The 24,406-nt window shown below is 45.7% G+C and overlaps 1 protein-coding gene across 1 annotated transcript in view; it reads right to left on the minus strand.

Annotated features, from left to right (window-relative positions):
• Positions 1-840: 840 nt before the first annotated feature.
• The window catches only part of KIF3C (kinesin family member 3C), a 36,228-nt gene continuing 12,662 nt past the window's right edge, over positions 841-24,406 (minus strand). The window contains exons 3-9 of the mRNA XM_086325924.1: positions 18,257-18,358; positions 17,519-17,641; positions 16,316-16,434; positions 15,740-15,856; positions 3,896-4,004; positions 3,564-3,736; positions 841-3,326 (exon numbers count right to left, since the gene is read on the minus strand). Coding sequence (XP_086182050.1) covers positions 3,230-3,326; positions 3,564-3,736; positions 3,896-4,004; positions 15,740-15,856; positions 16,316-16,434; positions 17,519-17,641; positions 18,257-18,358 — 840 coding nt within the window. The 3' untranslated portion in view covers positions 841-3,229. The remainder of the gene's footprint in view (positions 3,327-3,563; positions 3,737-3,895; positions 4,005-15,739; positions 15,857-16,315; positions 16,435-17,518; positions 17,642-18,256; positions 18,359-24,406) is intronic.

Genomic DNA, 24,406 nt, shown 5'->3' on the forward strand with positions numbered 1-24,406 from the left:
TCAGACACTACTGAAGCAACTTAGCATGATAGCAAATTATTGATACCTAAAAATACCTGACAAATCCCTAAAGCAGCAGAGCCCTAGAACCCCCTTAGATCTCAGGGCTGGAGCCCAGTGCAAAGGAAGGAGGCCCCTGCAGGAAACCATCAGTGTCACCATTTTATTTTTGCTGTGCCATGGGGCCTGTGGGATCTTAGTTCCCTGGCCAGTGATCTAACCTGGGCCCCACCACTGGACTGCCAGGCAACTCCCTGGGCTTTACATTTTTTAGCAGCAACTACTTCTCATTTCCTATAAGACTGCCACACTACAGGGAGCCAGCAGACGAACTCAGAGGGAGGAAAAGAGGCCCTGGGAAGACAGGGTGAGGGAAAGCTAGTTTTTAATTATTTTAATTCAGTACCCACCATGTGCCAGGCATACGGGTGTGCTTTTCCCACATTATTGCCTGTTTTAATCTCTCTTGGCTGATAAACAGAGAAACAGAAGGGGCAGAGCTGTGAAATGATACTGACAGCTAATGTGGACAGCATCTAGGCAGTTCTGAAATCTGCTCATACTCGAAATGAACTGGGAGGGGACTGCTAGCCTAGAACACGAACAGCTGCTGCCATAACTCAGGCACAGGCTTCAGCCTAGAGCCCGACCCGTCCCTTTGGCCCCACTGCTCAGATGGAGCCCCTGTTATGAAGTAGCCAGTGTTCCCAGGTGCTGATCACTCCTGCTGGGCTCCAAATACTCTTGAACCCCTCTGGGAAAAAACCAAGGAAGAGAAAGAAGGGAGACCATAAAAAAGAAACGTAGAAAGAGTCAAGGAAGAGAAGGCAGGCAAGCAACTTTGTAACGATACTCATTCCTTTATTATCGACTGTGTTAATTTGAACAGGGCTGGGGCCTGCAGGCTGCTGGCAGCACTGAGCTGCAGGTGCATTTCAGCTTGACAGAGAGATCTCATCCTAAGCCAAGGAGACAGAGGGTAATGTTTTATATATATATTTATATATTACATATGTCCTGTATCGTCAACTGTATAGAGTGAAAAGAACGGGCCACTGCATTGTTAATCGCTGTCCTAAATAAAGACCATAGCAACAGACATGGAAATTTGGTCCTAATCAAGGCCCTTACTTTGTCAACCAAGTGTTGGATACATCAAAAGGAAAAGAAGAGAAAGAGACAGAGAGACTGAGATCCAGCCACCCCGGTGGCCCTGTTCCCAGCATATCTTACACGGAGTGTAAAGTGTCCCCTGTGGAGGTAAACGCACACACACACAAACACACGCACACACACACACACATACACAAAACTGCAGGCAGGAGCTCCTCCTCTGACCACACCTTGGGCCCAGCCCTCCGACTGGGGGTGGGGAAGTTGGGTACATTGTGCTATAAGACTGTGAGGGTCAAGTGAGCAGACAATGCAGAGTTGATGTGTCCAAGTGATGAACAAGGATAACATGTGAGGCTTCACCCACAAACAAGAAAGAGGTCAGTGGGAGAGGCTGCTCAACACAGGCCTGGAGGTCCCTCTGTGCCCAGGCCACCTGGAAAATTTCTACACGCCACTCCTGTCCTAGCCATAGCCAAATCTCTGATCTGAAACCCTTGTCTCAAACCATCTTCTGGGCTCTGATGAAAAATGTTGTTTCCCTGAAGGACAGGAGTCAGTGGAAAATGAATGGCCCAACCACCTGGTGTCATAGTTACAGCAGCAATGACAGCATCATTCAAGTAAACCAAACCACAGCTTGGTCCTCAGAGCAGAAATTGAGCTGTGTGCAAGAAGGGTTCATTTCCTGATGGAAAGAGAATAACCAGGTAGCCAATCCCCACCGCCACCTCCCACACACCAAATTTCAGGCAGCCCTGTCAGCTTCATGCCTTTCCCCAGTGACTAAACTTCTCATATTCTAGTAACTGGAGACTTCATATTAGGTCGTTTTGCAGTCCCAAACTATGTGTTTTCATTCATGACTACCTCTTCACTCTTCCACCAAAATATACACTTAAAAGGTAAGTCAATGAAAATTAATCTTTCTTTTTGGTAGAAATTTACCCGAGATACCCAGAGACATCTTGGGATGTCACAAAGGGAAGTGAGAGGATTTCCTTAGGGACCAATTTGCACAATGCTGAAGGGTCAGTCTTGTCAACAAAACAGTGCCCAACAAATGTGATTCAGGGACAGGGGCAATGGGCAGAGTTGGTGGGTTGTGCCTGGGTCTCCATCTCCTGTGCTCCATGAGCCGGGAGAAGCATCAAATTCCGGTACCTTTGTTTAGCCAGAGGGAGGACACTGATCCTCCTACTAGTAGTGGGGATACAGGCAGCTGCAAGGAATGATGAGGGCTGGAAGAAGCAGCATCTCAAAGATGGAGAGTTGGCCTGATTCCTTGTCGGCCAAAATGACTTCTCAGAGGGAACGGAAACAAATGGACGGTCCCTTGATGACTGTCCACACCGTCTCCATTACTGTTCCATGTCCCGGAGGTCCCCAGGAGGCAGCGACTGGTCGGTTCACAGTTCCCTTCCCCGAGTTGGGAAGGTGGGCAGGAAGCAGTTCGGGAAGCCATGAGTTCTTGCCAAAGCTGAAAAGCATGGGCTGTGCGGATGGAGTCACTGGAGTCCTTGATAAGGAGCCCGAGAAGCGGAAAGAGGCTGTTTGAAGCCTGGAAAGCGGAGAGGGGGGCTCTCCCTCCGCCAGGAGCACACGCTCACCATAAGCAAGATGGATGTCTTCTGTCCTCAGCACACATCTTGTATTTCTCTAGTCCCAGAAAGCGCTCAGCAGCTGCTCATCAGCGGCACAGGAGGAGATGGCAGATTCCGGGACAAGCCAGGTAGAAAAAAATACACACAGGCACCTGCGTCTTCCCTTCTGGGCACAACTGACCAGAAGGAGAATGAGGTCTGACTGGGGCAGCGGGGTGGGATCTAAAGTCAAGAGGAGGAGGTGGCTGGGCGGTGAGCACGGCAGGGTCAGGCGAGGGCTCCTTTCCCACACGAATTGAGTTCCACGAATAAATAACATTAATTAAATAAAGGAGGCTAAGAGCCGGCAGAGGCACGCCTGCCGGGGTCCCCCCCAACATACGCACACGCACATGCGCCCACACACGCACACGCACGCACGCACACCGAGCGGCAGCGAGATGAGCCAGGGTTGGCCACCCCGTCCCTGGGGGTCTGGGCGGGGGGGACGGGGCAAGCCCGACGGAAGGTGGTCACTCGTGGTCGAGCACTGTCGTGGGGCGCAGAGCAGCAGAGGCGGCCAGCGAGGCGTGTGCGGTGGGAGGTGGAGGCCGCTGAGGACTCTGGCACCTGCAGGGGTGTGGATGAGGTTGGGGGGTTGGGGGTGCAGGAAACAGAAAAAGTAAGAACTTTTCTTTCCCTCATCCTGTCGCTGTAGGAACTCAGCCCCTGCAGCCCCAATTATCAGTCTCCCTTCACGCCCTTTGGGTACAACCACAACCCTCCTCAACATCCACCAGCTCCCACCTCACCAACTGTGGTTTCCACGCTAAGTCCATTGCCCACCCTGACCATGATGGTACTGACCAGGATCTGGACTTCCGGACTTTAGACGTGGAAGGTCTTTCCAGAAAGCTGTCCAACCGCATGAGCCTCTCCATGTGTAGTGCACGGGGGTCTTGGTCTTGGTCATGAGAGAATTCCATCTCAAAGACTGCTGGCGGAGACACATCCAACTCCAGAAACATGATGTTCTCAGCCTGCGGTGGGAATATGAGGCCAAAGGTGAGCACTGGTCCTGACGGCCAGCATCTTCTGGGCATTCGGGGAGATAATGGGAGTAGCAAGGGTGATGAGGCAGGTAGAGGAAGCAGCAGTTGCAAGCATCCACCCACCCTTTCTATTTCCCAGCTTCTTACCCTGTACCTGGGGTGGGACCCCATTGCCATGGCAACCCGAGCATACTGGCTGATCGGCCTCTTGTAGCCCACCGCAGAAGTTGGCCGCTTCTTCATTTGGCTGCTATTGCTGTAGGGAAAAGGCTATATTTTAAATCAATTTCCTCTGAACACAAAGGGAGAGTGATATGAAGGCTTACATATCATTCAGGTAGTCAGGAGGCCGCACAGACTGCGAGTTCTGGAATTTGCTTCTCTTTGCTCTAAAACAATCTGACAACTCAAAAGAGTAATAACACAAGAAGACATTTCTTCACTCTTGTTGCTTCCATTTTTTCCCACAGTGAAAAGGTCTGACTGAAGACTGGAATGAAGAAAGGCAATCCAATCTTATTTTAGCTGTCAGACTCACAGACTGACTTCACATACTACACAAAACCATTAATTAGTGGTTCTGCTTTTCATTTTTTTCATAGGTTTTAACACAATAAAATGATTAGAAACTTAGGCTTGAAATGCAAGAGTTCCAAAATAGCCAAAACAATCTTGAAAGAGAACAAAGGGAGAAGATTCACATTTTTCCAGTTTCAAAACTTATTGGTGGTGGTTTAGTCGCTAAGTTGTGTCCCTCTTTTGCAACCCCATGGACTGTAGCCTTCCAGGCTCCTCTGTCCATGGGATTCTCCAGACAAGAATACTGGAGTGAGCTGTCATTTCCTTCTCCAGGGGATCTTCCTGACCCAGGGATTGAACCCGGGTCTCCTGCATTGCAGGCAGATTCTTTACCAACTGAGCTATAAGGGAAGCCCCTCAAAACTTATTACAACATTGTAATTTAACTATACATTAATAAAAAAATTAAAAATTACAAAGTTACAGTAATGAAGGCTGTATGATACTGGCATAAGGAAAGACATAAGGATCAATGGAACAGAATTAAGAATCTAGAAATAAACCCTTATATTTATTACAAGCAACTGATTCTCTATAAGGGTACCAAGACTATTCAATGGGGCATGAACAGTCTCTTCAGCAAATGGCACAGGTACAGTTGGATAGCCACACACAAAAAAATGAAGTTGGATTCTTCCCTTGTACCATATACAAAAAACTAACTTAAAAATTAATCATAGACGTCAATGTAAGTGTTAAACCTATAAGACTCTTAGGTAAAACAAAGGAGTAAATCTTCATGACCTTATAAAATGGGAGAAATTATCTGCAAATCATCCATGTGATATATGAGTTGTATTTAGAATCTATAAATAACTCTTATAAATCAACAATAAAAACACAAATAATCCAGTTTAAAACTGGACAAAGGATATGGATAGCCATTCCTCCAAAGAAAATATATAATGGCCAATAAGCACATGAAAAGATGCTCAACACTATTAGTTATTACGAAAATACAAATCAAACCCACAGTCAGATACCACTTCATGATATCTCATTAGCTACTAGGATAACTATAATCCTGAAGACAGATAATAACACATGTTGGTGAAAATACAGAGAAATTGGACCCTCCAGGCATTGTTGGTGGGAATATAAAATGATGCAGCCCCTTTGCAAACAGCATAGCGGTTCTTCAAAAAGTTAAACATGGAGTTACCACATGACCTGGTACTTCCATTATAGAGGTACATAGTCAAGAAAACTGAAAACATATGCTCTACAAAAACTTGTACATGAATGTTCAAAGAATGATTATTCATAATAGCCAAAAAGTAGAAATAACCCAAATGACTATTCATTTATGAAAAATAAACAAAATGTGGAATATCATAGAATGGAGTATTATTCAGCAACAAAAAGGAATGAAGGACTGATGCATGCTACAATGTGGAAGAAACTTGAAAACATTTTGCTAAGTGAAAGACAGTAGATATAAGAGACCACATGTTGTAATATTCCATTTATATGAACTATCTGGAATAGGCAAGTCCATAGAGACAGAAAGTGGATAGACTAGTGGTTTTCTAGGGATGGGGACACTAGGGAGCTAATGGGTTTGAGGTTTCTTTTTGGAGTGATGAAAATGTTCTGGAATTAGACAGTGGCGTTATTACATAACTGTGAATATACTAAAATCCACTGAAGAACATACTTTAAAATGGTGAACTTTATATATGGTTTATATCTCAATAAAGCTATTACTTATAAAACAAACAAAACTCAGGCTCGGCTTTTAAAACATGCATATTCTTTGACCCAAATTCCCATTCCTAGGAATTTCCCTAAGGAAATAATCAGAGAATGGGTCAAAAATTTGGGATGTTTGCTGCAATATTATTTACAAGTGCAAACAATTAGAAACAAACTAAATGTGCACCAGGATGGACAAGTTAAATTATTATTCAGTCACGTGAAGGAATATTATGCAGTCATATTGTTTTTGGCTTTATGTAGCCATGAAAAGATTTCTACAACATATTAAGTAAAAAAGCAAATAAAAAAATGAAATTTGTTTTGATTTTAAAGAAGTGTGTACACATATGTGGATGCTTAGAAAGAAGTTTGGATATTCAATGAAATGTTAATAGTAATTGTCTTTGGATGGCTTTACAATCTTTAAAATGTATAAGTTTATATCTAATAAGTTATTTCAAATACTCAGAAAAGCACAGAAAATAATATATATCTGTTTACCTACCATCCAGTTTTGCTAAATCTTAACATTTTGTTATACTTAACATCAAATCTTTTTTGAGAAGGAAAATGTAGGCACAGTTTTTAAGACTTTCCTTCTCCAGAATTAATCCCTATCTTGAATTTGGTGATTATTAATGTCAGGCATGTTTTTATATTTACTTATATATGTATATATTCATAAACAACATACATAGTATTGTATGCCTATTTCTAAATTTTGTACTGTATAGTACAGATACATTTTTTGTGTGCCCAAACATGTCTTTTATATTTATCCATACTGCTCTAGATTAGATGATTACAATTTAACTATATTGATTATCTTAAGGTTTCAATACAGCATTTTATGTTTTTTATATATTCCCTTATTGATGGACATCTAGGTCAATTCCTTTTTCTCTCTCCCTTTCTATTTAACACAGTGCTGTTGTAAAGATTTCTGCATGTACAGGTATCTTTAAGTATATATTCAACAGTTTCTTTGGGGTATATACCCAGGAAGGGCATGGTTCCAACGTGCATCTCCAGTTTTACTAGATATTGCCTAAGTGCTATATACTGACAAGAAAGTTCCCATTGCCGTATATTCTGGCCAACTCATACTATGTTAGACTTTGTACTCTCAGCAACCTAATGAGTGTGAGGTATTTGATTATTCAAAACAAATACAAATAGGAAAGAAAACAAGACAGTTATTTCCACTAAAAAATTAACAGGGTTTATAGTCAGGCAGATCCAAGTTTGAATGTTGGCTCTACCCCCTAGGCTTTGTTACCTTGGGAAGCAGCTTATTATCTCTGAGCTTCAGATATCTCATCACCATCCTACAGAACTGCTGAGATTAACAAGACAAGCACACAGCACAATACACGGCAAGGGCTCACTACGTGGCAGCTGTGATGATTATTTATTCTCAGCTCCACTTGCTAATTTCAAACAGGGATACGAACGAGCAACGCAAAAAGCCAAAAGGCAGACAGAAGAGAAGAAACAGGCTGAGTAACTCAGAGATAGGACATTCTGTCCTTGACTAGGAGAACAAACCGTGCAGGCCCTGGCAGAACAATGCCAGCCTTCTGCACAGCAATAGTGAAGAACCATAGTCTCAGGTTTTATCTACAAGAATGCTGGACTCCACTTGGGGTTCCCATCAACCCCTCTTCACAGATGAAAAGGAAGGAAGGAGGAGGCTGTAGAAGCCCCAGCTTGCTCTGCTGCTGCGGACCCTCTGAGAGGTGGGGAGGCGGCTTTTGGCGGAGAGGAGCAGGAAAATCAGTAAAATAATAGCTTATCATTTATAAGGTGCATCTCATTCAAACTTTACAACAACCTCCTGAGGTTCAGATGGGACAGACAAGGAGACTGAGGCTCAGAAAAGTGAAATGCCTTGTGCGCCCAAAGTCATACAACTAGAAAGAGACTGGGAACGGAACCTTCCCAAATGCTCCTTTTAGGACACCACTCTGTCTTTCAGGAGCGCACACACAACTGTCTGGGCCTCGGCGTGCCTCGAAGGCTGCAGGCTCTGGGAACGGGACAAGTGAACAGGGCTGGACGAGCAGAGCCGTGGATCAGTGTGAATTGGCAGCCTGACCCAATAAAGATGCCAGGGCTATTCTGGGCGGCAGGAGGGAAGAAGGGGGTGGGGGAGGGGAGTCTGTAATTGGGACACCAAACTTCCCATCTCTTCTCTCTCTGCCCCAGGCCTACTTTCCATGATTGATCCCTCTGTAGTAAGCAGGTTGTGGCTGACAGCCCAGAATGGAGGCCTGGCTCTGGAGTATCCACCCCTCCCGAAAGAAAGCCACAGCAGTTATCCTGTGCTTAGTAGATCCTCAGAGTTCTCTTAGGACCCTCTCTCCACATAGCTTCTATCACAAGATTATATATATTCTCCCCTTAATATTAAAAATATCAGTCCCATCTCAGAGGCTGATCCCAATCTCATTGCCAGCTGTCTGCTCACCATACCTTTCTTCTGTTCTGAAAACCAGCAGTCAACATCACAGGGTATGTTTTCTCCTTGCACATCCATCCTTTACAAGCACCCACCACAGCAAATCTGACTTTTCTCCATGATCGATCAGGTACCCCCTTCCCTGTAGGTCAGCTGTCCACCTTGCAGCGTCCCTTAGCACATCTAAACTACCCGTGCCCCCTTCCCACGGCCCCTCTGCATGGCTCACCGCCTGCCTGGGAAGGCAAAAACTTCTTTTTTCAGATTCTTTTTCAGTTTTCACAGGCCTGGGAACAAATCTAGGGACTCAACCAGAGAATGTTCTGACTGAGGTAAACTTTGCCTCTGTAACAAAACCAGCTTAACCTTCTATCCTTATTCTGTTTAGAGCAAGGAATGCTCTCTCTAAACTTGGAGGCAGCCTGATTTAAAAATCAAAATCTAAAACAAAAGCAACAAATCAAACTGCCCTTCTATGGCACTTGTAAGAGATGGTGACAAACTGGTTTCTCTGGAGTCCCCAAATCATCATGTTGGCCTCCTGGTATGACAGCAACCATTTATGGACCATCTCCTCTGTGCGAGGTAGTGGCCTAGAACAGCCCCCCACCTCCCCAACACACACAGACACACGTGCATTATTTCATTTCAATCTTGACAGTCCTGCAGGGATTTTTGTTTCATCATCCTGACTTTGGAGGTGAAGAAACTTGAGTTCAGAGAAGTTAAGAAACCTTCTCAAGGCAGAGCAGGGACCAGAATTCCGAATGTTCTACATCCCAAATCCAGTCTCTTTCTACTGCACCATGACACTCTGAAAAGAATCTAGAGCGGCCAGGAATGCAAACAGCAAAGGGCTAAAGTTACAAATAGAATTTTTGAACTGCAAACCATGGGCTATAGACACTGCCAAGTATACAACCCTTAGAAGACAGTTGTGTATAAATGCAATTAAAAACAAAGTCCATTATGAGAAGCCAAACATAAAAGGTTCTACTTGTAAAACTGTGATGGTTGAAGGTGGCTGCCAAGATTTTCTTTTCAAAGTAACCAAAATAATTTTCTTTTCAAAATACCCAAAATTATTTGCGATTGTGGAACAGACCTCACCTGAAATTATTGTATATCAGCGAGAGACAGTGGAGAAAAAAGAAAAAGGGACAGACTTCCAAAATAAGTTGATATGACTGTGTTTCAAGAGCTCCCCAACAATAACTCCTTGTTTTAGAAAGAAGCGCAGGGAAGAGTGTGGGGGTAGATGCCTGCAGCTAAAGGAGGAGAGGAAAGGTTTTTTCCAGCAAAAGCTTTCTAGAGGGACAGCGTGACTTTAGGTAATTTCTTTGCAACAATGCTTTCGTCCTCTCATTTTGAGCAGCCTTCAGTGTCTCATCCCCAGAACGCCACAGGCCAAAGTGAAGCGGAATACTCCACAGGTGAATTGAGCAATCGGGACAATGCCTTCATTAGTTAAGTGTTTTGGGACAGAAGAGGTTCTCGGCCCTGATCAAGTTATACTGCAAACAGTGGGACCCAGTCCTCCCAGAGAGGCAGCTTGTTCCACAGTCTCAGGCCCCAGAGCTCCCCGAAACGGGGGAAGCTGCATCCAAGGCCCTCCCCTCTCTGGCTGTGAAAGGAGGGGCTTGGGGCACAGATCCAGGCCAACGACTCTGACACCAGGATGCTACCCTGGGGCGCTCTGTGCTGAGTCATTATCTCACTTGGGAATTCCAATTAGGAGGAAAGTGTTTTTACTTTAACCACCAACTGCTATGGAAAAAAATTGCTTTCATAAAAATCTTCCTAGATCTGTTACTACTTCTCTGTTGTATTTTTGTGATTTTTTAAAAGCTCTGAGATAAATATTATTTATTGCAGTTATCAGACAATGGACAGGTGACATTAAAAAAGAAAATAATTTGGAGCAGTAATTCAGAATAGCATGTAGTTGACTACCTGGTATTTATTAATAAGTCTTTTTGAAGTAATTTATTTATTGGAATTTTTTCTTAAAGAAATCTATAATACCTGTTTATATCAACCGTATTTAAGTACAGTGGAGAACACTGGGATGTCACAATTGCCTTAATACTTTTTACCCTTACCCAGATTATTTTCTACACAAAATATATACTCTGCATTCCGAAGAGGTACATACAGATTCTGTATGAAATAGCATGGTTGTGAATATACTTAACTGTAACTTTGAAAAAGCTTGTGAAAGTATTTATATGTTTACAATTTTAATATAAAATTTTATGGAAACACAGTCCATTTGGGATCCAGTCAGAAAGCTGCTAATGGAGACATACAAATGCGGGCTGGTGAACAACTCTATGCAGATTTAAGCTAACAGGGTATGTACACTGGTTCTTCCAAAAAAGTTATGGAAATGAAAACACTACAGAATAAGCTAAAGCAAGCAGCTTTTGAGGAATGAGCCAAATTTTTAGGCTTCCCAATGACAAAGAAAACACTGAATCTTTATCTCTTTGCCTTACTAGGCTGCTGCTCCTGCTGCTAAGTCGCTTCAGTCGTGTCCGACTCTGTGCGACCCCACAGACAGCAGCCAACCAGGCTCCTCCATCCCTGGGATTCTCCAGGCAAGAATATTGGAGTGGGTTGCCATGTCCTTCTCCAGGTGCCTTACTAGGCAGGAGAGGGAATAAATCAACAGTAAGCAAAGATACCAAGTAGAGGACTTCTTCTATTTTACAAGCTGTTACTGGTATCTACTCTAAATATTATTTAACATGTGCTATTTTAAGATAGCTGTTTTAATTTTTTTAAGTCTGTGTATGGTTTTTCAACAACACAAGAGAAGACTCTATACAAGGACATCACCAGATGGTCAACACCGAAATCAGATTGATTATATTCTTTGCAGCCAAAGATGGAGAAGCTCTATACAGTCAGCAAAAACAAGACCAGGAGCTGACTGGGGCTCAGACCATGAACTCCTTCTTGCCAAATTCAGACTTAAATTGAAGAAGTAGGGAAAACCACTAGACCATTCAGGTATGACCTAAATCAAATCCCTTATGATTATACAGTGGAAGTGAGAAATAGATTTAAGGGCCTAGATCTGATAGATAGAGTGCCTGATGAACTATGGAATGAGGTTCGTGACATTGTACAGGAGACAGGGATCAAGACAATTCCCATGGAAAAGAAATGCAAAAAAGCAAAATGGCTGTCTGGGGAGGCCCTACAAATAGCTGTGAAAAGAAGAGAAGCGAAAAGCAAAGGAGAAAAGGAAAGATATAAACATCTGAATGCAGAGTTCCAAAGAATAGCAAGAAGAGATAAGAAAGCCTTCTTCAGTGATCAATGCAAAGAAATAGAGGAAAACAACAGAATGGGAAAGACTAGAGATCTCTTCAAGAAAATCAGAGATACCAAAGGAACATTTCATGCAAAGATGGGCTCGATAAAGGACAGAAATGGTATGGACCTAACAGAAGCAGAAGATATTAAGAAGAGATGGCAAGAATACACAGAAGAACTGTACAAAAAAGACCTTCACGACCCAGATAATCATGATGGTGTGATCACTCACCTAGAGCCAGACATCCTGGAATGTGAAGTCAAGTGGACCTTAGAAAGCATCACTACAAACAAAGCTAGTGGAGGTGATGGAATTCCAGTTGAGCTATTCCAAATCCTGAAAGATGATGCTGTGAAAGTGCTGCACTCAATATGCCAGCAAATTTGGAAAACTCAGCAGTGGCCACAGGACTGGAAAAGGTCAGTTTTCATTCCAATCCCAAAGAAAGGCAATGCCAAAGGATGCTCAAACTACCGCACAATTGCACTCATCTCACACGCTAGTAAAGTAATGCTCAAAATTCTCCAAGCCAGGCTTCAGCAATACGTGAACCGTGAACTTCCTGATGTTCAAGCTGGTTTTAGAAAAGGCAGAGGAACCAGAAACCAAATTGCCAACATCTGCTGGATCATGGAAAAAGCAAGAGAGTTCCAGAAAAACATCTATTTCTGCTTTATTGGCTATGCCAAAGCCTTTGACTGTGTGAATCACAATAAACTGTGGAAAATTCTGAAAGAGATGGGAATACCAGACCACCTGATCTGCCTCTTGAGAAATTTGTATGCAGGTCAGGAAGCAACAATTAGAACTGGACATGGAACAACACACTGGTTCCAAATAGGAAAAGGAGTTCGTCAAAGCTATATATTGTCACCCTGTTTATTTAAGTTATATGCAGAATACATCATGAGAAACGCTGGACTGAAAGAAACCCAAGCTGGAATCAAGATTGCTGGGAGAAATATCAATAACCTCAGATATGCAGATGACACCACCCTTATGGCAGAAAGTGAAGAGGAACTAAAAAGCCTCTTGATGAAAGTGAAAGTGGAGAGTGAAAAAGTTGGCTTCAAGCTCAACATTCAGAAAACGAAGATCATGGCATCCGGTCCCATCACTTCATGGGAAATAGATGGGGAAACAGTGGAAACAGTGTCAGACTTTATTTTGGGGGGCTCCAAAATCACTGTAGATGGTGACTGCAGCCATGAAATTAAAAGGCGCTTACTCCTTGGAAGGAAAGTTATGACCAACCTAGATAGCATATTCAAGAGCAGAGACATTACTTTGCCAACAAAGGTTCGTCTAGTCAAGGCTATGGTTTTTCCTGTGGTCATGTATGGATGTGAGAGTTGGACTCTGAAGAAGGCTGAGCGCCGAAGAATTGATGCTTTTGAAGTGTGGTGTTGGACAAGACTCTTGAGAGTCCCTTGGACTGCAAGGAGATCCAACCAGTCCATTCTGAAGGAGATCAGCCCTGGGATTTCTTTGGAAGGAATGATGCTAAAGCTGAAACTCCAGTACTTTGGCCACCTCATGCGAAGAGTTGACTCATTGGAAAAGACTCTGATGCTGGGAGGGATTGGGGGCAAGAGGAGAAGGGGACGACAGAGGATGAGATGGCTGGATGGCAGCACTGACTCGATGGACGTGAGTCTGAGTGAACTCTGGGAGTTGGTGATGGACAGGGAGGCCTGGCGTGCTGCGATTCATGGGGTCGCAAAGAGTCGGACACGACTGAGCGACTGATCTGATCTGATGGATTTCCAATGTATGCATACCACTTTATTTTTGCAAAAAGAGAAGTTATTTTTAAAGTTTTTACAAATATTAAAGTTATTTGAGTAAAAGGAAGAAAGTAAACTTAAAAAAAATAGAATAAAGAATGGAAATTTATAAACATTAAGCAGAAAGTGTATTTTAGCTTCAGGCAAAGTACCACTATGCTTTGAACTCTGGATTGTGTGCTTATGCAGTCAAGTAAAAATTGCAGGGACAATGTTTTGAGAAACGAATAAACTCCTCTGAAGCATGAAATTTTCAAAACTCAAATCAAGATCCCTTTTCAGTTCCAGATTAAAGGAAGAAGCATGACTATTAAATGCAATGCACCATCACAGGTGGGCTGGTGCGGGTGGGGAAGAATTGCCTTATTGGATATTATTGAGCTAACTGGCTAAAATTGAATATTGTTTGTTGTGTATTCGTCTGGTGTCAATACAGAATTTCCTGAATCTGATCACTGTACTGTGGTTATGTAAGAGAATGTCCTCGTTCTTAGGAAATATGGGTAAAGGGTTGACTGCCTGCAACTTAATCTCAAATTGTTGGGGGCAGGGGATTAATCAAGCAAGATGTGGCAAGATGCTAACAACTGGGGAGTTTTGGTGAAAGGCACACGGGAATTCTTTGTATTATTCTTGATTTTCAAAATTAAAAATTCAAATATAAATCAACTATACCCCAATAAAAAAAAATGTTTAAATAAAGTTAGCCAGTAAGGGAAAAAAAAAAAAAAACCAACATACCTTTTCAGAGCTTCTCTCATCCATCTCTGTCTAATGTAAAGAAATTCCTCTACCTACAAACTTTCAGCTCAAGAATTTTGTAAGTACAAAATAACCTTACAAAGCAGAAGCTTCACCAGCATCTTCCTCCGGTAGATGGCAATGAAACAGTAGTTTCTGAACCTAGCTTCCCAGTAGAATCAGCTGGAGGCTTTGAAAAAACAATTTTTTTAAAAAAAGTCCTGGGATCCACCCATAAGACCTCTTAAATCAGATTCTCTGGAGCCCAGCTCAGAGGTGATTCTAGATGCAGCCAGGGTGGAGAACATCTGCAATAAATGATATACTACTGCAGGTCTCCACTTAGATTGGAAAGGTGGATTTTAAACCCAAACTGACACCATTGAAAAGTCCTTTACTCGTGAACTGGCTGCTTACCAACTTACACATGGGGTATGTATGTCAAGATTTGTTCTTCCCAAAGAGTCATGGAAATGAAAACACTGCAGAGTAAGCTAAAGCAAGCAGCTTTTGAGGAATGAGCCAAATTTTTAGGCTTCTCAATGACAAAGAAAACACTGAATCTTTCTCTTTGCCTTACTAGGCTAGGAGATGCAATAATTCAACAGTAAGCAAGATACTGACTGCAGGACTTGGGCAGGATCAGCCCTTCAGAAAGCAGGCAAATCAAGTAGGCAATCTGATGCTCCAGTGAGGAGTTATGGATCCCTAAAATTAGCTTCCCACTCCAGCTCTGGAGAGACTTTTGCCCTAACTTGGTATTAATATTCCTAGGATAGATAAAGAATCGCCAGGGAAGTGCACTGGTATCCAGCCTCCCGAGCACCCCTGTATACAGATTTTCAACGAAGGGACAGTGGTTCAGCTGGGTGAGGCAGTCACTCTGATGGGTGTGCCTGTCCAGTCTTGTTCTTCAGGGCCACCAGCAGAGGGAGCTGCACACCCAGCCAATGGATGCAAACTAAGAGCTAGGATGTGGAAACAGGTGGAAATGCTGAATCACCCAGCTGAGTAAGGCTACAAAGACCTCACCTGTCTATCATTTCTTGATCTGGTTCCTTTTCTGTACTCCCCACTGGACTGTGAGCTCTGACTGTGTCTTATTGACCTTCTGTCTGCAGAGTCTCCCACAGTGTCCGACACACAGTGAGTGCTTGGCAATAGTATCTATCGATGCTGTTTTGGGCATCTGACAAACGAATATTCACCAGACTGGCCAAATGTTAGCCAGCTAGTATTTTTTGGGCCGAGACACTGTATTTGACGTTCCTTCCTTCACGGAGATCCCTGTATTTGGTCCTGAAAAAACCCATCCTCCATCTCCCCCAAGCGCCTGGCCACCCCCAACCAGGGGCGAGCTTGAGAGTCCCTAGGCCCAGACAGCAGGATGAGAGACTCACGCTCCACTAGGAACAAGGGGTTGGAACTTCCACTGCTCCTCTTCGCAGTCTAGGAAAAGCCGGTTCATGATCTTGTTCTTCTCCTCTGGGGGGATGAAGTTCTCGATGATCAGGTACCTGGGAGCAGGAATGAGGTAGAGATGGGGGTGTGGGCAGTGAGACCACGCAGTGTAGGTGAAGGTTGAAAGAGAAGCAGCAAGACACAAAGAGGCAGAGGGAACAGAGAAAATGGAAAAACCAAAAAGTCGGGGGGAGGGGGTCCCTAGAGTAACAACAGAGCCTGGAAATCACTGCTTCTCATGCAAAGATTATAGACTCAGGGCCTTAGGAGTTACCTCTGGGCAACACCCAGCATGACTTTACAAGGTTCATCTAATGCAGGCAGAGGACAGAAAGGAGAAAACAGGAGGTAGAAGATACTCCAATGGGTCCCTCCCCCATCCATTCCTATGGGTCACGGACAGGGGTGAGGAGACAGAACTGAAGCCTTCAGGAAAGAGAGGAGCCTGTCAGGGAGAGACCCGGAGCCTGAGAGATGGCTGTGCGGGCCCCAGCTGGGAAGAGAAGGGGCCCTACTTGAGCTTGAGTTCCCGGGTCTGCTCATTCTGCGCCTCCTCCAGGTCCTGCCGCACGCGGATGTACTCGTCGTGCTGGTCCTGGATCTCCGCCTTCACCGCCTGCAGCTTGGCGTAGAGCTGGCGGGGGAAGGTGCAACTCAGAGGTGGTAAGGAGTGGCACCCAATGAGGCTCGACTCCCCCAGCCTGCAGGCTCAGGGTCCACCAGCTCAGTGCAGGATGAGGCCAGGGTCCCCGTGTGAATGTCCCTCCATCCATCGGATCGGGTTATTTTAAGAGCTGCCCCATCCCTCCTACACCGCTCACTCTCAGCTGCTGTCCACATTGTGCAATGCTCAAGTTTGATGGGACCTGGGGAACCTTCTGGTCCAACACCCTCTTTTTATAGATAGGAAACTCAGGAACAGGTTTGCTCAAGGTCACATACAAGGTGCAGAAGAGCCTGAATCAGGACCCGAGTATCAGGACTACTGGTCCAGGGCTCAGGGGAGCCTCAGCCAGTTTGGAAGGTGGCCCATCCCACTCCAGCCTCTCCAGTGACTCTTAAAAGGAGGGGTGTGGGGAGGGCACCCCAACCCCACCGTCTATCCCACTCCTAACACACCGCGAGGTGTGGAAACTGGAAACTGCCGCTGGAGCTGGACCTCTGCCGGGCCTGCTCTGGGGCAGCCACCTCAGCAATCTAAGGGCTTTCCAGGCTCTTCCAGAATCCAGGCTGGAATCTGCGGCTTCCTGCCCTAGGCCCTCAGCTCATGCGCATGCCATTCCCTGGCCATGGACCTCACAGGGTCCTGATGGCCAATACTCTCATCTCTGGAGTGCCTTGTGCTTCCTCTCTGAGCTCTCCCGGGCTCAAGTCTCCACTCCCCTGGCCTGCTCAGTGCCTGACTATCCAAACGGTGACTCACTGGTGACACCACAGGGAAGGGGCAAGTGACCCAGGACCACGAGGGCAGCCACCCTGCAGAGCGGAAGTGAAGGCATTCCCAGCCTCTCAGGCCCCTCCTGAAGCAAGAGAAAAGGTTCTATTCCACCCAGACCCCCGCATCCCCCGGCTCCTCACCCCAGCACCCAGGCAACGTAACTCAAGGGGTCAGCAGTTCAAGCAAAGTGGGGAGGGGTCGCTAAAGCACAACCCTCCTTGGGCAGGTGACTGCCAGGCCCTCACACACCTGGACCCGGGGTCCTGCTGTGGCAACTTACCTTCTTGAGTTTCTTGGTTTTGACCTCCACCTCTTGCTGCAGGGACGTGTAGGTGCCCCGGAGCTCCATGGTCTCCTCATCCCGGAGCATCATCTCTTGCTGCATTTCCCGCTCACGGCGTTTCTAGGCCAGGGCAGGGGACAGGGCTCAGAGGAGCAGTACATACTGGCAAGACCCAAGGGAGCTCTGCCTGTCATGGAACCTGGCTCCGTCGTGGCCACAGGAGCCAGGAGGACACAGAGAGTTTCTCACAGCCCAGGTCCATCACTCCCACCCCATCCTCAGTGGAGGCCTCTCTGAAACTTCTTCTCAGCTCACAGGGCCGTGCTTTTGCAGGCACTGCCCCACGTGGAAGGAGACCCCGCCCCTAACCACTGGGGCTTCCAGGGGTGTCGACCACATCCACTGATGCCCAGGTACTGGCTTTTCAGCTGTCTCAGCCTCTCCTGTGTACTATCACAGCTGATGGGCAAGACCAACAAACTGTGGTTCTTGATGCTTTCAGAAACAGCCCTACAGTTGGTGAAGAACTCACACCTTTGTGGAAGGTTTGGGAATTAGGACTGGGTGCCCTGTAGAGGCTGACATCATGGAGAGCCAGCACCTGGGCGGGTGGACCCATGGGATGCAGAGCGTTAGGTTCTCAGCACTGTAATTCCAGGGACCCTGAGTTCAAGAAGACTCACTGCCCTCAGCCCCCCAGACCTGACCTCAAGGCCATGCAACCCCCAGCCCCACCTGCTCGGCAATCTCCTGCCTCTTTAGTTCGAGCATCTTCTGCTGCTCGTTGGTGTGATCCATGATGTTCCTGCCCCCGATGAGCAGCTTGCTCTCCATGGCCTGGGGACACAGAGGGGTGAAGAGATGGGTTTTCAAAGGGCCAGAGCAGCTGCAGCTTGAGAGGTTTGGCTTCCCTGCCCTTCAGGGCGGGAAAAGAAGATATGTCCCAGATGGGGGCTCATGACCCTCACCAAGAAGGAAGTTTTCCCCTCTAGCTTTGTGGGCCCCAGCACAAGGCTCCCATTGTTAGCAAGACCATTAGGTGAGACAAGGCAGGGAAGCCCTCAGAGAATACAGGGCACCTGATCTGTTTGCTTTGGATACGGAGGGAAGGCTGGTTCACCATGCCTCGGGAAGGGAATGCAGGCGGCGATCTAATCCTGGCAACCAGGACCAGCTGGTGTTCAGGAGGCAGGGAGATGCAGGATACAATTCCTGAGCAGCCTGGCCCTTTAGCTAACTGGCTCCTGACTCAGGAAGGGGGCTCTCATTCAGGCAGCAGGAAAGGGTCTGCTCTTCAGCTGAAAAACAGAAGACAGGGAGAAGACTCCACAGCACTGAAGGGCATTTGGGGCCCCAGAAGCAGCAGGCGTTTGGAGAGGGCCAGAAAGACTTGAGCTCCACCCACTCACTGCAAGGTCTCAGCCCAATTACCCTTCATCTCTCACATCTGTAACCCTGGGGCCACCCCTGCTCTGAGAAAGATAGCCAGCAGACATCCGCTGAGCGTTACTGGCCAGGTGCCTCAAACTTTACCCCCAGAGAGACCTCAATCAACAAGGAAGGAAGCTAAGAGCAACTGGCCTTAGGTCATGCAGCTGGTTAACAAAGAGGTGAACCAGTCTCCCCACTGAGCCCTATGCTATGCACAGCCCCTCACCTGGTGCTTGGCACAGACATTGTGTAGGTGCTTATTGAATCTGAAGCTTAAAGAATAACAGCCACAGATAAACTGTGCCAGTTGTGACTACATAAAATACATTTTCACTGTTGCTAGTCTGAGGGTGCTGCCCAATTGTTCTCTGATTTCATCCCAGGCCTCCTGGAAGGTTGAAATCACCTTGAGCCACCAAAAGAAACTGGCTGCCTCCCCACTGGAATTCTTTCCAGTGGAAGTTGCTGACCAATTGAGGGCTCTCAAAGCAGTGAGTGCTGGCAGAATAGGGGAGCAGGGGGGTCCCTGTGTCCCATACATCATGGACGACAGAGCAGGACAGGAGTTGAAGGTGGCTTTTGGAGGGGGTCAGAGGTGGGGCTTCTCCCAAACCAGATGCTCTAGAGAAGATTTGAGTGAGGAAGGCACAGGGCCACAGCTGATGCCCTGCTTTTTACTACCTGATTTAAAGACTGGGGATGAGGGTGGAGAGAGAAGCAGAGGGCAAGGAATCAAGAAGAAGAAAACAATTCTTTTCTCTGCACCTGCTATGTGCCAGGGGTCTCACACTTATTTCTGCTCATAACCCTTTAAATAATGGATCTCAAGATTTTGGTGTACATTAGAATCACCTGGGGAGCTTTTAAAAGGCTCAATGCCCAGACTACACCCTGAAAGTGTTAGTCGCTCATTCGTATCCAACTAACTCTTTGTGACCCTGTGGACTGTAGCCCTCCAGGCTCTTCTGTCCACGGAATTTTCCAGGCAAGAATACTGGAGTGAGTTGCCATGTCCTACTTCAGGGGGTCTTCCCAACTCAGCGATCAAACCTGGGTCTCCTGCATTGCAGGCAGTTTCTTTACAGTCTGAGCCACCAGGGAAATCCCAGACTATACCCTACCACCAGTTAAACTGGAAATGGAGGTGGGTAGGGAGGTGGTGGGGAGAAGGCAATGGCACCCCACTTCAGTACTCTTGCCTGGAAAACCACGTGGATGGAGGAACCTGGTAGGCTGCAGTCCATGGGGTCACTAAGAGTCGGACACAACTGAGTGTCTTCGCTTTCACTTTTCACTTTCATGCATTGGAGAAGGAAATGGCAACCCACTCCAGTGTTGTTGCCTGGAGAATCCCAGGGACGGGGGAGCCTGGTGGGCTGCCGTCTATGGGGTCGCACAGGGTCGGACACGACTGAAGCGACTTAGCAGCAACAGCAGGGAGGTGGTGAGGTCCAGGCATCGGTGGATTTTAAAGGTTCCCAGGGGATTTGGGGGTGCAATCAAATTGGAGAATCACTGCTTTCTACAGTCCCCAGAACCAGCATTATCTGAGAACTTGTTAGAAATGCAGAATCTCCGGCCCTCCACAGGCCTAGTGAATCAGCATCTGAGACCCCCTCCAGTAACTTGTGTGACATGCTTTAAGGACAAACTATAAGCACCATCATTTTTCTGATGAAAGCTCAGGGAGGTTAAGTAATCCATCCAAGGTCACACCATGGCTGTTGCATATAAACGGAGACTCCAGACCCAAGTCTGCTTGATTCCCAAGCCCAGGCTCTTCCTACCACAGACGCTGTGCAGTGTTTTAGGAAGCAGAACCTGCTAAAAGAAAAGCAGCATTTTCCAGCAAGAGGACTCATGTCTGACTACTCTACAAGAGTTCCCTCAGGGACAGAATAGATTATTCCAGTCCACGAGGAAGCCAATGGCCAGAACTTAAGAGGTTAAAATGCTCCTGGCGCAGTCCTACATCAGCTCCGTGGCGGAGGGGGAGAGGGAACAGAGAAAGGGGAGGGGAAGGAGGGGAAGGAAACAAACAGACATCTCTCCAGATGGAAAAATGTTCAAATGTCAGAAATCGCAAGAAAGGGTGCACAGCGTGAAATTCCAACTTCACAGATGCCCCCAAATCCCTGCAGGTGGGAAAGAGCAGGAGAATTTCTAGGCCATGTGAACGGACCAAAAAATGCTTCAATTAGTTTTACATTGGGGAAAAAAGTAATCCTAAATCTTCATTAAATGATAGCTGTGAGCAGTCAGTTATAAACCACAAAAAGAGGAAAAGCGAGGAGTAGTTCTCTATGGTTCCCAGAATACAATGGCTTAATATGCTGCCACAGCTAAAAAAGCCCATAGTATCTGGCCAGGTACCATCACCAAGGCTTTTTTGGAAACAAAACAAAAATCATTCTACCCTAATATAAAACCATGATGCAGCTGAATCTGGAGTACTGTGTATAGTTCTCTTACTGCATCTCTGGGGACCTGAAGGAGAGAGAGGATTCAGAAAAGGGCAGCTAAAACCACGCAAGGGCTTAAAAAAGAAAAAATAGGACTCTTTAGTTGGCAAAGACAGAGAAAGGCTAAGAGAATGGACCTGGAAACTATACCATCAAAAGATGTGAAAAGCAAAGATCTAGACTGTTCTAATCAACGTCTGGTAGGGAGAATAAGAGCTTGAATTTTCAGGACAAAAGGGAAGTTCTTCTTTACAAAGGTAATAATTTTATGCAATGTGATATCTCAGGAGTACTAGATTGAATAACTCACAGTTCATCAAGGGATTATGGGGACATATTTTTAACCTTTTATTGACTTTCTCTGCTTTCAGAAAAAAAATTTCACTAATGTCAAAATAAGCACAGAAATAAAACAAACTGGAAAAAAAATTCACATATTCTTCATCATACATATTAGCTTTTTACCCCAGATTTTTCCATATGCACACATCATTTTTCATATCTATAGACATAGAATAAATATAAGTTTGCTGCTGCTGCTGCTAAGTCGTTTCAGTCGTGTCCAACTCTGTGTGACCCCACAGACAGCAGCTCACCATGCTCTTCTGTCTCTGGGCTTCTCCAGGCAAGAATACCGGAGTGGGTTGCCATTTCCTTCTCCGAAATATAAGTTTATATCCTGCTATTTCCACACTATCAAATAGCTCAAGAATTTCCTGAACTAACACAACATTGTAAATCAACTATGCTCCAACAAAAATTTAAAAACAAAAGAATTTTCTGTTACTTTAATGATTGCATAATATTTGAGCTTCCCTGGTGGCTCAGACAGTAAAGAATTTGCCTGCAATGCAGGAGATCCGGGTTCAATACCTGCGTCAGAAAGATCCCCTGAAAAAGGGAATGGCTACCTACTCCAGTATTTTTGCCTAGAGAATTCCATGGACAGAGGAGTCATAATATTTAGAGTGGATAATTTATAATATAAACCCCATTATAAGAAATTTTGTTTGGCTAGTTAATATTTACAATAAACACTCTTATGCATATAATTTTTTTGGACATGCTGCTCGGCTTATCGGCTTTTAGTTCCCGGACCAGGGGTTGAACCTGGGTCACAGCAGTGAGAGAGTGGAGTCCTAACCACTGGACTGCCAGAAAATTCCCAATTCTTTATCTTTTAGATGATTTTCTTACAAGGAAATTACAGAAGTGGACAAAAAGTTATAAACATTTTGTATATCTTAGAACATACTGTCCAGTTACCTTTCTAACAGTTTTACCACTTAAAACCACTGCCAGCAATAAATAATGGAACCACTTTTATTCATAGTCATGAAGTATTATCATGCTTTTAAATTTGGCTTAATAATAGATATAAAATTGAGTCTCCTATTTATATTCTCTGTACCTCTGTGGTAGGCTTGCAAAGGTTTGCTCTCTCCTTTTCCAACATGCTCTTTTATGCTTGCTTTTTTGTGTGTTGGTGATTTTAAAGTGAGGAGATGGACCTGACTCAAAACAATTCTTTGTTTATTCAGCCCCCACGTTCTCTGGCTATGCACACCCAGCTCAAGAAGTTGGACACAGGCAGACTTTATGCTGCCCATCAGGTCTGGAATCTGAAGCATCAGTCGAGGCTACCAGGGCCGCCAAGTCCCGAGGCTCCTCCCACTGCCACCCCCATGCCATGGTTCCCAGGATTGGTTTCTGTCCTGGTTTTTTCTCATCAGACTTCGTGTTAGGCTTCCTCCTTGGACTTGGAACTCTGTTTCAGGGTTTCTCCTTCTGGCCAGGGCCTGGGCTCCAGGCAGAGAATTTCTGGAAGATGCCTGACTGCCCGTATCACCCCATTTCATTCGTCCACTGCTCCTACCCGTCTCTGCCTGACCTGCCAGGACCCAGCACAGACATGGTCTGAACGACAGCCGAATGTGCCTTATCGGTTTCTTGCCAAGTCTTGTCCACTGGCCCAGCCTACACTGTCAGTCAAGCCAGCCTGATAGAACCTGTCTTGTGCTAGAAAAGGGGGCTGGTCCTGGCACAAAAATCTGGGGGTGAGCCCCAATTCAGGTGCAGAATCTGAGCTCCCTCTTCTCTCCAGCCTCAGTCCTTTGCTGCCTGGATCACCCCATGCTCTGAGACATGTCATATGTGACTTCGGTTCTTTGTTTTGAAACAGTTTTCTGGTGGTTTTTTCTTTTTTTCTTTTCTCATTTCTCTGAGGATACCAGTAACCATCTCCTTCTTTTCCTCAGAGATCTCTGCCTTTATCACCTAAGGAGGGCAGGGGACAAGGATGTCTCAAATCCCTGGGCCCACTTCAGGCTGGAAGGGTACAAAGCAGAATATGGGGTTTCCAGTTCCCAGGAAAAGTTCCCCAGAGCTCTTAGCTGCCCCAGTTAATGCTGCCTTTGCGATTTCTCAGGGGAAAAGAGTCCAGGTGGGTGGAGCCTGTAGACAGGGCTGGGTTTGGTTCTACTGGTTCTGAATATGTCCAGTGTAACTAAAAGGCCAGCAGAGGCTGTGGGGGCGGAAAACAGGGCAGGGAGTTGCAAGGACATGGTCTGACTCTTGTGAGAGGGAAACAAATCACGGGATAATTAAGGTGACCTCAGGGAATCATCAACCCCAATGCCCTGTGCTTCACAGAGGAGGAAACTGAGGCCCAGAGATGAAGACTTCTAAGTCTAGAACTCATAATTAAGGAGTCGATACGTGTATCTGTTGAGGCTTTCCAGGTGGTGCTGGTGATAAAAGAATCTGCCTGCCAGTGCAGGAGCCGCGGGTTCAATCCCTAGCCCAGGAAGATCCCCTGGAGGAGGAAATGGCAACCCACTCCAGTATTCTTGCCAGGATAATCCCATGGACAGAGGAGCCTGGTGGGCTACAGTCCATGGTGTTGCAAAGAGTCAGACACGACTAAAGCGACTGAGCACACACGCACATGTGTATCTGTTCCTATACTGACTACACACTTTCCAAATAATTT

The sequence above is a fragment of the Bos grunniens genome, chromosome 11 (genome assembly GCF_055505025.1).
Source record: "Bos grunniens cultivar Pamir isolate PY7600 chromosome 11, Bosgru_T2T1.0, whole genome shotgun sequence".
Classification (NCBI taxonomy): domain Eukaryota; kingdom Metazoa; phylum Chordata; class Mammalia; order Artiodactyla; family Bovidae; genus Bos; species Bos grunniens.